General features: G+C 38.4%; 1 protein-coding gene across 1 annotated transcript in view; it reads left to right on the forward strand.

Annotated features, from left to right (window-relative positions):
- The window catches only part of pole2 (polymerase (DNA directed), epsilon 2), a 36,301-nt gene extending 24,819 nt beyond the window's left edge, over window positions 1-11,482 (forward strand). Inside the window, exons 12-19 of the mRNA XM_056236719.1 lie at window positions 8,957-9,046; window positions 9,144-9,198; window positions 9,330-9,389; window positions 9,510-9,587; window positions 9,678-9,786; window positions 10,793-10,969; window positions 11,114-11,181; window positions 11,275-11,482. Of these exons, the coding sequence (XP_056092694.1) occupies window positions 8,957-9,046; window positions 9,144-9,198; window positions 9,330-9,389; window positions 9,510-9,587; window positions 9,678-9,786; window positions 10,793-10,969; window positions 11,114-11,181; window positions 11,275-11,293 (656 nt within the window). The 3' untranslated portion in view covers window positions 11,294-11,482. The remainder of the gene's footprint in view (window positions 1-8,956; window positions 9,047-9,143; window positions 9,199-9,329; window positions 9,390-9,509; window positions 9,588-9,677; window positions 9,787-10,792; window positions 10,970-11,113; window positions 11,182-11,274) is intronic.
- The last annotated feature ends 2,259 nt before the right edge of the window (window positions 11,483-13,741 follow it).

The following is a 13,741-nucleotide window of genomic DNA, read 5'->3' on the forward strand; positions in this document are numbered from 1 at the left end:
CTGGCTGCCCAAGATCTATCAAGCACGAGGAGACCGCCAGCCAAACCACGGACCCGGGGAACACCTTCACACCGACAAAAGGGAATCCCCAAAAGCAACGCAAGGACAAGCAAGTACCTCCAGACTTTTAGCTGAAACTGCAGGTGCATTTTAATATCAAATTGAATTACCCGCCTAAGAAACGATACAAGGGTGAAATTAATTGTTGATGGTTCGTTCAGGTCATGTCTTTTAAGTGCATATAGAAACTTGGGATCGAGGTTCCGGTGGCGTCATCACTCTGAATGGCAGCCTAAACAACAGCTCCTCCGGGAAAACCGATTAACTGCCCCGTAAAATTATCAGATATAACTTTTTTTAAATTCTGTTTAGCTCGAAAAGTGGGGCAAGAATGGGAAGAAGAGATGGAAACAAAAAATGCACCGCTGGAGAAGCTGTGAACGAAGAAAACGCAGGGAACAGCTCTTCTACGCAGGTACAAGATGGCGAAGCTAACGAGAGCCTTCAACCGAATGAGGCGGCAAGTTTAACCAAAAGTTCTGGAGGAGATAAGGGACTTTCGCAAAGACACAAAACAACAACTAACCGAAATTATCTCAGAAATCACCAGTGTTAATCAAAAATTGGCGGAGGCAGAAACGCGAATCGGAAAAGTAGAAGATCGCGTTCAAAATGTGGAGCAGGTGATGAGCAAGATGATAAAAGTCATCAATCAACAAGAAAATAAATTACTCGACCTAGAAGGGAGATCTAGAAGGGAGAACATAAGGCTCTACAATGTTCCCGAAGGATCAGAGGGCACGTCAACGGCGATGTTTGTGGAAAAGTTACTACGAGATACACTGGAGATCCCTCCGACTACGGAACTTGGCATCGAGAGAGCTCACCGCGCGCTCGCCCCAAAACCCTCCGCCAACGGGGGAGATAAACCACGGTCAATTATAATCAAATTCCACCGCTACAAAATTAAAGAAGAGATTCTGCGCAAAGCCTGGGCAAAAAAGGTGTTTTTGAATGAGAGACCAATATACTTTGACCAAGATTACCCCCCGGTAATTCTTCAGAAACGCAAGGAATACTCTGAAGCTAAACGAGTATTAAAACAGAAACAGATCCGGTTTCAGACCCCGTTCCCCGCCAAACTACGCGTGTTTTATGATGACGGGACGCGACTGTACCAGTCGGCAGAGGAGGCAACCGCAGACATGAAAGATAGGGGACTTCCCATCAGTGTAATCACGCCGAGGGAGAGTCTAGCGGAGCAGCTATCCCGTACCGCCTGGGAAATGGTTAGAGGCCCGAGACAACAGGGAGCGGAAGAAGAGCGAGAGAAGAATATAAGGGAGAGACTGCAAGGTTTCAGAAGAAGGCCCCTGTCCCCTCCAGAAGAGCTTTAAGTTTGGACTAATTTCAAACTTCTGGTGAGCTAAGTAAACCTGGAAAATATGGTGCAATATTCACTTTGAGAGAGATGCGGTAATGTAAATTTTTCCATTGCCTAATTTTAGTTTTTTTCTCAAGTCATTTAATATTTATGTTGTGGATATCCCTCTCCCCAATTTAAATGAAAATATATAGAAGGGAGGAATATACAAGCTTTTTTGGTGAAATGTACACTGAACTTTCCATTTATTTTGGTGAATGCTGCAATGGGGGCCCTCGACCCACATGGGAGAGAGATTTTCCCCCACAGCTAGAAGTTCCATCTAGCTCAGTTCAGGGTCATCTATTAGAGACCCCAACCTTGGAATCATATCATTGTTTCTCATTGTTTTGTTATGTATGTTTTTTTGTTCTTGTTTATTCAGGGAGTAGATTAATTAAGTTCTGTTTAGCGGAGTTGGTTAATACATTGCTTTTAGATACATATGGTTAGGGACAAAGTTAAAATAATTTCCTTTAATGTCAACGGGATGTTGAATCCAATTAAACGAAGTAAGATTTTATCTAAAATGAAGAAAGAACAAGCGCATATAGTGTATTTACAGGAAACACATCTGAATGATAAAGAGCATGAAAAACTGAGGAGAATGGGCTTCTCTGATGTATTTTTCTCTTCATATAAATCAGGACATAGAAGGGGAGTCGCTATTCTTATTTCAAACAAACTAAATTTTGAAAAAATATCTGAAATGGGAGACAAGGAGGGCAGATATATCCTAGTAAAGGGCAAAATTTATGATAATCTAGTTACTCTATTAAATATATATGCGCCCCCAGGAAGTGATATTAGCTTCTTCCAGAGAATTACTAGTATCATGACAATGGAAACAAAAGGTTTTCTGATTTGTGGCGGAGATTTAAATATACATTTAAAGCCAAAATTAGACTCCTCTAGTGGAAACAACTATGACAAGGGGTCTCTACATAAGAAAGTTAATGCACTTTTTGAAGATGTTGGTCTAATTGATATATGGAGAGATTTCTTTCCTAACAGAAGAGACTATACTTATTACTCTGCCCCCCATTCTCTATATACCAGAATAGACTATTTTATAACATTTGGAAGAGATAAAGATAAGATACATTCCTGTGGAATCGGGTCAATAGATATAAGTGACCATGCACCAATAGATTTATCCATTGTTTTTGACCTACCACCAAAAAACAATACATGGAAATTAAACTCGAGTCTATTTAATGATCCTTGTTTTAAAGAACAAATTAAAAAAGAAATTAATCTCTATCTAGAATTTAATGACAATGGTGAGGTTTCACCTCCTATCTTATGGGATACTTTGAAGGCTGTCTTAAGAGGTAAAATCATAGCAATATCTTCATATAAGAAAAAAAGGAGAAATAAAACATTAGATGAACTACATAATAATTTAAGAGAACTAGAAAAAAGACATAAATTAAGTTTAGCGAACGATATACTAGACGAAATAAAAAAAGTTAGGGACAAGATTAACAATTTAGCTATACAAGAAGTAAAGAAGAATCTAATGTTTCTAAAACAGAGATATTATGAAGGGGGATCTAATGCAATGAGAATATTGGCATGGAAACTGAGGAAGAAAACTGCAGAAAATACAATTCATAGAATTAGAGACCCAAGAACAAAAACGATAAAAAGTAAGTTAAAGGAAATTCAGGAATCTTTCGAGGTTTTCTATAAAACTTTATACTCAAGAGTTCCAGGGAGAAATGTAACTCAAATTGACACTTTCCTAAATTCATTAGAGCTACCCACTTTAAATGAAGAGCAAAATAGAAGGATGACCACTGACATATCTGAAGATGAATTAAAGATTGCAATTAGTAGACTAAAATTAAATAAATCACCGGGATCAGATGGTTACACGGCGGAGTGGTACAAGGAGTTTAAAAATGATTTAATTCCGGTAATGCTCCCTACATTGAACTGGGTTCTGAAAAAAGCACAAACACCACCTAGCTGGAAGGAGGCGATAATATCAGCCATACCAAAAGAAGGCAAAGATAAATTAGAATGTGGATCCTTTAGACCAATATCAGTTCTTAACGTGGATTATAGATTATTTACCTCTATCATGGCCAAACGATTAGAAGAATTTTTACCTAAATTGATACATAATGATCAGACAGGTTTCATACGACAACGTCAGACACAAGATAATATACGAAGGACACTACACATTATGAATCATATACAAAAATATTATATGGAAGCAATAGTGATAAGCATAGATGCTGAAAAAGCATTTGATTCAGTTAATTGGACTTTTCTCTACAGATTTTACACAGATTTGGATTACACGATACAATTATAAAAACTATACAGTCTCTATATGATAAACCCACTGCTAAGATTAAAATCAATGGATATCTATCAAATAGCTTTACCCTAGAAAGGGGTTCAAGGCAGGGCTGTGCATGGTCACCATTACTTTTCGCACTATATTTGGAACCATTAGCTCAATACATCAGACAGAATGAGGATATTAGGGGAATTAACATTAAAGGAACAGAACACAAACTCGCTTGTTATGCAGATGATATTCTGATATACTTAGGGCAGCCAACATATTCATTACCAAAACTGATGCAGTCACTTGAAACATATGGCCAATTATCAGGATATAAGATTAATGTTAGTAAAACACAGTTACTCTCGTATAACTATAGAGTACCAAAAGAAATTAAAAACAGATACCCCTTGGTATGGCAAACTGAATCCTTTAAGTATCTCGGCATCAACATGCCAAAGGATCTCTCAAAACTATTTGAATGTAATTATTTACCTATATGTAAAAAAATTAAGGAAGATATAGGAAGATGGAACCTAATTCCTTTCTTTAGCCTCAGTTCAAGGATTGAATCTATTAAAATGAATATTTTGCCTAGATTATTATACCTATTCCAGACCTTACCAATAATGATTAACCAAAATCAATTTAATGAATGGGAAAAGATGTTGTCAAGATATATATGGCAGGGTAAAAGGCCTAGGGTTCGATTTAAAACGTTACAGCTAGCTAAAGAAAAAGGGGGTTGGGGATTACCTTCTTTAAGAGATTATTATTTTGCGCCACAGATGAGAGCCGTGATATGTTGGTGCAACCCATCCTATAAAGCCCAATGGAAAAATATAGAGGAGAAATTATCCTCCATCCCTATACAGGCAATCCTTGCTGATAGCAACTTACAAGGTCACACAAATGTTATTGATAACCCATGGGTAAAATGCACTCTTAATGTATGGAAAACGATTATAATAGAATATAAATTAAAAGAAGATATTGTGCCTCTTAAATGGTGTGCATACGACTCAGAATTTACGCCAAATAGATTAGATACTAGATTTAAGGACTGGACGGATAAAGGATTAACAGTTTTATGTAATATAATAAAAGGTGGCACAATAACTAGTTTTGAAACACTCAAAGAGAAATACTCATTTGAAACACAAGACTTCTACCGATATCTACAGATGCGACATTTTGTTAATATGAAGATGAAGAATGTGGCTGGGACAGGGAAAGTTATAATAGAACTGTTCAGAAAAGCGTACAACTCAGATTTGTTTGGTAGAATTATTTCATGCATATATAAATGTTTTTTAAATCTTAAAACACACTCAACTTCCTATATTAAAACAAAATGGGAGAAGGAAGGAGGAATAAATATATCTGAGGAAGAATGGACAATAATATGGAGGTATCAATGGAAATGCTCCAGGTCACAGAAATGGAGGGAGTTTGGGTGGAAAAATTTGATAAGATATTTTATTACACCCTCTCAGAAATCCTATCTTGGTAGTAATGCTTCTATATGCTGGAGAAACTGTGGAAACCAAAATGCAAACCATTACCATGTTTTCTGGGATTGCTCCGTTATTAAGAAATATTGGAGAGGAATACATAATGCTTTACAATATATTTTTAAATGTGTAATACCATTTGATAGTAAAACCTTATATTTTGGATATATACCTCAAGAATGGTTAAAAAGAGATAAATATTTAATGAATATATTGCTGGTGGCTGTAAAGAAGAGCTTTACCAAAAAATGGTTGTCACACGAGAGCCCTACCCTAAACGCATAGATGGAAATTACAATGGACATTTACAAATTGGAGAAGATAACAGCATTTGTAAATCATAAACTGGAACAATTTACTTTGTGCTGGGATAAATGGACCAAATATGCAACATCTCAAAGACCTGATTTTATTCTCTAGTTAATATCCAGAATGCCCAGAAAAACTACTCCCTACATGTACATAGTTCTTTCTAATTTTTGTTGTTTTGTAAAAAAAAAGAAAAAAAAGTGTATTTTTCTGATGAATAGATGTACTGCAAACACGACTATATGGTGTTTGTATGGGCATATATTTGTATGTTGTGTACGTTTTTTTTTATTTGAGGATGCCCGATACAGTATCTGAGTTACATCTGATTGAAGTGTAATGTTTATATGAGAAAAAGTAAATAAAAAAAATAAAAAAGAAAAAAAAAAGAAACTTGGGATCTCACCATCTAACTCCTAAAACTCATTCTTCCTCACTCTCTGTCTTTCTTCAACTTGTATGAATGCGTGTGCGTGTGTTTGTGTTAGATATTTGTTTTGTGTGTTAGTCATAGGCTTATAATCAATAAAGTATTGTTTGTATTTGAAAGGAGAAGCATTACTTGTGATATGTGCTTACAGATTTATTGTCTTGAACTTCGATCTAAGTTACCTATGCTTTGACCCTTGATTTATTTCTTAATTTAGCTGTTAGCTGGGAATTAGTCTTTCTTGGCCAAGAAGATATTATATTTCCTAGAATTAATAATTGTTTATGCTTTCCGTTCATTGGATGAACTGATAAACTGATCATACTATTGATTTTGCTACAGTAAATTCTGAAAATAATTCAATTATTAATTATTGATCATAATCCGTTATGAATAATAATTAATTATATTTATACGTGCGTATAATCGCTACACATGACACGTAAATACTCCAGCGCGAGTACCTGATTGGCCTCTCAGGTGCTGTATTGCACCCGCTGACACCTATCAAAGAAGACGCAGCCCGGGCCGCGCAGCTCCTCTGAGGAGAACGCCGTCTGAGCGAGAGAGTGAAACACTCTGTCCACACCCGAAAAAAGTAAGCTCGCCTGTATGGGAGTTCTTCGGCTCAAAAGAAAACAACACTTTAAAGGGGTCGCACACCGGACGAGAAGCGCAGCGCCACGTCTTTAAAATTTGAACACATTTTCTCTTCGAGTGTACACACATCGGCGGCGTCTGTCCGCAATTTCACAGAGAATACATTGCGATTATTTTACTAGTCATGGAATGGGAAACGTGGCATTAACCTGTTAACAGGGGGTTTCTGTGTTCATACATTTAATAAAGGGTGATTATTAAGAACCATCTTATTTTTGTATTTGCACTTGATTTTTTTGTTTGTACCCTTATGTTTGTTGGGTAAAAAAGAAAAACTATATAAACAAAGTAAAAATTAATTTGACTGATGCATTGGCCATATTGTTTGGCCACTGCTAAAAACATTAAAACCACTAGTCAGCATCACTAATTGACTAGTTGAGCTTTGTAAGAAAAAATGATGTGGACGTTGAAGATCTCAAAAATGAAGTTTATTACGGCATAGCAGTGGCAAGGTACACGAAGCACCTCGGGTTCACCGGCGTCAGAATGAACCCCGAAATAATCTCAGCTCAAACATTTTATACTGTATTACATTGGTCTTCCCCCTCAGCATGTAAATGAAGCTCTGTCTTAAATGTAAATGGAGGATAACAACAAAAAGTCTTGCCCTCTGTGCCCACATCTTTGATATTCTTTCAAATAAGAACGGCCAGAAGTTAAGGTGACAACATTTATTTGAAGTCCTTGTAATCAAGATGGCTCTCGATTGCCCGCTGCCGCTCCCACGCTATAGGTTACAACCGTGACTCTGTGATACTATTTACATATTACCGAGATTGGGAGGAATTGTCTCTATGATAAATAAGCTCTTTTAAGTGAAGGAACATTTACATGTATATATATACACTCACCGGCCATTTTATTAGGTACCCCATGCTAGTAACGGGTTGGACCCCCTTTTGCCTTCAGAACTGCCTCAATTCTTCGTGGCATAGATTCAACAAGGTGCTGGTAGCATTCCTCAGGGAGTTTGGTCCATATTGACATGATGGCATCACACAGTTGCCGCAGATTTGTCGGCTGCACATCCATGATGCGAATCTCCCGTTCCACCACATCCCAAAGATGCTCTATTGGGTTGAGATCTGGTGACTGTGGAGGCCATTTTAGTACAGTGAACTCATTGTCATGTTCAAGAAACCAATTTGAAATGATTAGAGCTTTGTGACATGGTGGAAGTAGCCATCAGAGGATGGGTACATGGTGGCCATAAAGGGATGGACATGGTCAGAAACAATGCTCAGGTAGGCCGTGGCATTTAAACGATGCCCAATTGGCACTAAGGGGCCTAAAGTGTGCCAGGAAAACATCCCCCACACCATTACACCACCACCACCAGCCTGCACAGTGGTAACAAGGCCTGATGGTTCCATGTTCTCATTCTGTTTACGCCAAATTCTGACTCTAACATCTGAATGTCTCAACAGAAATCGAGACTCATCAGACCAGGCAACATTTTTCCAGTCTTCAACTGTTCAATTTTGGTGAGCTCTTTTTGTAGCCTCTTTTTCCTATTTGTAGTGGAGATGAGTGGTACCCGGTGGGGTCTTCTGCTGTTGTAGCCCATCCGCCTCAAGGTTGTGCGTGTTGTGGCTTCACAAATGCTTTGCTGCATACCTCGGTTGTAACGAGTGGTTATTTCAGTCACTGTTGCCCTTCTATCAGCTCGAACCAGTCTGGCCATTCTCCTCTGACCTCTGGCATCAACAAGGCATTTCCGCCCACAGAACTGCCGCTCACTGGATGTTTTTTCTTTTTCGGACCATTCTCTGTAAACCCTAGAGATGGTTGTGCGTGAAAATCCCAGTAGATTAGCAGTTTCTGAAATACTCAGACCAGCCCTTCTGGCACCAACAATCATGCCACGTTCAAAGTCACTCAAATCAACTTTCTTCCCCATACTGATGCTCGGTTTGAACTGCAGGAGATTGTCTTGACCATGTCTACATGCCTAAATGCACTGAGTTGCCGCCATGTGATTGGCTGCTTAGAAATTAAGTGTTAACGAGCAGTAGGACAGGTGTACCTAATAAAGTGGCCGGTGAGTGTATATTGGAGTGGAAGTTGGATCGGAGCAGACTATAATTTCTTATAGCTTCCTGAACATAAATAGTAATCCCATGACTCATGTACACAGGCTATGAATATTAATAATGTGAACTCCGATTGTCATTCTGCTAAAGCAAATGTAAACTGAATCTGCGATTGTGATTGAATTTTGACCACAATATGCCAAAGTGTGATGATAATGATAAAAGTGAAGGGCTTTTCCTTGAATAAGCTCCTCTTCTCCTGGTGTGTGTTTGCTGCAGGATACTCCGCCATGCCGCCCACCTGCTTCATATTCTGTGGGAACTTCTCCTCCGCTCCGTACGGCAGGAACCAGCTCCAAACACTCAAAGGTTCCACATCTCTGAAGAGCTTTTGCTGTTGCACAATCGTGTTTTAAAGGAACATAAATTGTTCACAGTGTAACAATGTTTTTTGTTTTTTTTTCAGATTCTTTTAAAGCGCTTGCTGATCTGATTTGTGAATTTCCCAGCATTCACAACAGGTAAGATATTTTAATTAAACCTGAAAGCTTAAGACAAAGGTTTTGTTTTCTCATGACACACAGTGGAGTGTGAAGCATGAGTCCAGTTATGGGTTAGACTTCACTGACTCCCTTTCAATGTGTTTTTGCAGCAGTCGTTTTGTGTTTGTTCCCGGACCAGAAGACCCGGGGCCCGGCACGGTCCTGCCCAGGTATAGTGTTAGGACCAGTGTTTCATCATCATCATCACGCTGACCCTTCTTCATTTGTGTTCGAGTCAGTCAGCGTCTGTGAATAAGCACGTGAAGTGTAAAATGTGTTTGTGCGTACAGACCTCCGCTGGCGGAGCATCTCACAGAAGAGTTCCGAGAGCGCGTGCCGTTCTCCGTCTTCACCACCAACCCCTGCAGGTGAACCAGCCGACGTGTGCTGCGCGACCCACTGTTGCTCTTCTTCATCATCATCATCCTCCAGTGATCACGCTTCTCTTCCTGTTTCAGGATACAGTACTGCAGTCAAGAGATGGTGGTGATTCGAGAAGACCTCGTCAACAAGATGTGCCGAAACTGTGTTCGACTCCCAAGCAGCAACCTGGATATCCCTTCCCATGTGAGCCTGAGCTTTACATGCGTATCCGTGCATAGGCGTCGATTTCAGTCCCCACCACGCGTCCCCACCACTCTTGGAAACATTGAGGATGTACCTAATACAAATAAAACATCTCCAGTTAACTAGCAGAGCATTCATTTAGTTCGCTCTTAAATAAGAGATCTAGCGCTAAAATGTTTTGTTTTTTAACTCAAGCTGTGTCTGCTGCTATCAGTGTCGTGGATACAGTGTTCTCTGTGGCGCGCACAGTCTTCACTCGGACGCGCGCTTCAATCGCCGTTGCGGAGAGACTCTCTATATATTCATTCCGGTGAAATTACAAAATAAAATGCACACAAACGTGTCTCTGGCTGCTTGATATAGACTGTAACCACTGATCATATTCAGTTTTGAGAGAGAAAAAAAGCTATACCGAGGGCGGATTAGAGCCCGTAACATCTCACACGCTTGGCAAACGATCTACCACTAGACCATTTAAGAACTCAAAAAAAATTGCGGATCGATGCATCTATTTACGGGTTAAACAGGCTGCAGAGTTTGTACCCAGCACTTTTGAAAATGCACTTCCGAATGCGTCTCTGTCCCCACCACATTTCAAACCAAACTGACGCCCGTGTATCCGTGCGATTCAATCAGTTCATCATATAAAGTGATCGTTTCTCTTCAGAAAATGTGGACTAAACCACTCGATTCATATGGATTACTTTTACAATATATTTAGGAACTTTTTGAAGAAACATAGTGGTAGTTGTGTAGCTGTCAATGGAGGGACAGAAATCTCTCAGATTTCATCAAAAATATCTTCATTATATTTGTTCCGAAGATAAACAAAAGTCTTATGGGTTTGGAACGACATGAAGGAGAGTAAATGATGACACTATTTTTTTCATTCAATCTAACCTTTTAAGTTAATAACCCTTTTTAAAGAATACTGATAGCACTGCTAAAATGCTTGACGCATGCAGTAAGTTTCACCTGTTTGGTGAATTTTGCATTTTTTCAACAGTTTGTGAAAACCATCCTGTCACAAGGTCACCTGACGCCGCTCCCGCTCTACGTGTGTCCGGTGTACTGGGCGTATGATTACGCCTTACACGTTTATCCCGTTCCTGATGTCATCGTCTTCGCTGATAAATACGACCCTTTCAACGTCTCCAACACAGACTGCCTGTGCATCAACCCGGTACTCAAGCCACAGCTGACCGTATAAGAGTGTGTGTGTGTGTGTGTGTGTGTGTGTGAGAGAGTGATATATTTAGTATGGCTGGACTGATGGTGACTGATCAGTGTGTTAGATCTGAAATCTGTTGATGTCTTACTCTTTCAGGGTTCTTTTCCAAAAAGTGGATTCTCCTTTAAAGTTTACTATCCGTCCAATAGAACAGTGGAAGACAGGTATGATTATTGATAAAGCCATTAACATTTACTCTTTTGAAAAGACTGTGCTTTGAAAATAAACCCTTGTATTTCTCATTGTTCCCTTTACAGCAAATTGCAAGGGCTTTAAACCAGAAGATTCATGGAATATCACACTGATGTGCTTCCTGTTTTTAATGTAGTTATTTCCATTGCAGTCTTTAAAATGTAAATTTCTTTTTAGACTGTTACAACAATTTCATATGGCTATTGTTTGATTTGATTGTTGATGCACTTTTAAAGTTAAATAAATATAGACAAAATGTGGTTGTTGAATTCATTACAGGCTTGTTTCTTCAACATGGATAAAGATTGTCTATGCACATGTGGATCAGTTTGTTTATAATCACATATACAGTATCTAGTATACATGAAGTCTTGGGTGCATTTAAACATGATTTATACCTAATTTTGCAATTAGGTATACAAAAAAATATAGAAATTACAACAAAGTGTGGCGGATATATATTTTATACTGTGTAGTACAGTATTGAATATTGTATAGTATTGGATGTCTGTATATTCAGCGCTTGCACACTGTAAAAATACAGCAGTCCAACTGCAAAAGGTCAAAGAAAACTCTAAATGAAAAGCATGTTCCACTCAGAATCAGTCAATGAAGACCCGATGCTGAGGCAGAAGGAATCTCTCATGTTGGTCCGGCCCGAGTCAAGCCAGCTTTAGTTCTACAGCGCTTTATACAGTACAGATTGTTTCCAAGCAGCTTTACAGTTATATCAGGCAAATGATTCAATGATGTACACCGAGTTCAATTCAGCTCTAAAGACAATAGAGTGAATGTTCACCTGAAGTCAGTTCAGTGTTGATTCAGTTCCTGTGTAAAGATCAGCAATTCATAAATCAGTTCCTTTCATCTATACAGTAGCTCTGGAGAAAACAGTGATGTCATCATCCAGCTCAGATCAATAATATTGCTGAATATAGTGGAGGACTTTGTCCACATCACAGACGATGTCATCTCTTGCCAGGCAATGGGAAACACCCCCTGGTGTGCCGATCCAGCCTTGACAACACTGTCCACACTTTAAAGAAAGTGGTTTATTCGACAAATGGGTTTAGGCCTTTGAGAATTTGGTTCAGAGGATGGGTTTTAGTGTTTTGGCAATTGTGAAAAAATGTAAAATAAACCTGTACTGCAATGTAAAACTGTGATCACTCTAATCAGTTTTTTTTTTTTTTTTTTTTGATATGGCGCTTTTAACAATCTAGAGTTTCACAGCAGCTTTACAGTGATAACAGGAGATTACAGTCACAGAGAGTGTTTAGGCTTTACAGCAGCTCTAGAATACAGTTATTGTCCAGATAAAGTTAGTTTTGATTGATTCACTTCCGTTGCAAAGATCATTAGTTATTAACTTAGCGGCCGCTAACACGACACCGCTCTAACAGGAAACACCTAAAGCGAACCGGACGCTCATTTGCACAGAACAGTGCCTGGTGGCCAGAAAATTTTCCTCACTTTTGCGTAGCCACGTGAACTGGAATTATCCCGACAGTGTTTATCTGTAGAGAGGTGAAGGGAAGGAGGCCTTCACAGGGAGGGACTAGTGGACTGTGGTGGCAAACAATTTTACATCACTGAATAAGAGACAAACATGATCAATTGTCTTTAAAGGGCATTTATTCCCTTGCAAGAAAAGGTCAACAACTTCCCCTCTTTTTATCATTCATGGATAAACAAAATAATAATACATTCAATTTAAGTCATTACATCACACTTATACACTCCATCTCTCATTTTCATATAAATTATCACTCTTAAACTTTTAAAATAAGGGACTATCCCCATAAAAAAAATGCCTAAGCTTTCTTCTTTTAAAAACTAAGTATTTAGCAAGCAAAAAAAGACTTTATCTGAAGCCGGGCTAAATGAATAAACATTTTTATTGCACTCCTGACATAAAATCAGACCCGCAGTCACCTCAGTATAAAAATAAATAGTATAGATGTTCAGAATAGAAAAAACATACCCTAACTTAATTAATACATTTCATTTCAACTTCCACTTGTTGTGTCATCATCAATTTTCTTTGGTTTTTGACATGCATCATCAAATTGATCCTCATACTTAGACATTCAAATCATTTTGTATCAGATTGTTTTTGTCACCAGTCTCTGTACCAAAGCTGAAATAAATTGAATTACACATGGTAGGCACATCAACACCAGGCATCCTATCGGCACTATAGCCTGGAATGTAAAAAAAAAAGATGATTTTCCCAACATTTTACATACCCCTCCTTTCTCAGCAGTTAGGGTGTCTAACAGTAATTTACTCTTTATAACATAATCTCTGATTTGATTAATTTTAGCATTAATCATTGTCAAAGCATTCTCAGTACTGTTTGCTATTGTTAACACAGTATACAGTTAACACAGTATAACACAGTATACAGTTAACACATAGTTACAGTATATTATTTAAAAAAATAATAATATAGAATTCATAGACAATTGGAAAAGTTTTTGGGGCAAGCCTGACCTGTTGAAAAGAGATGGTATTCATCCCTCCTGGGCT

This window comes from Rhinichthys klamathensis, unplaced genomic scaffold (assembly GCF_029890125.1).
Source record: "Rhinichthys klamathensis goyatoka isolate OS25496 unplaced genomic scaffold, OSU_Roscu_1.1 h1tg000462l_1, whole genome shotgun sequence".
NCBI classification, from domain to species: domain Eukaryota; kingdom Metazoa; phylum Chordata; class Actinopteri; order Cypriniformes; family Leuciscidae; genus Rhinichthys; species Rhinichthys klamathensis.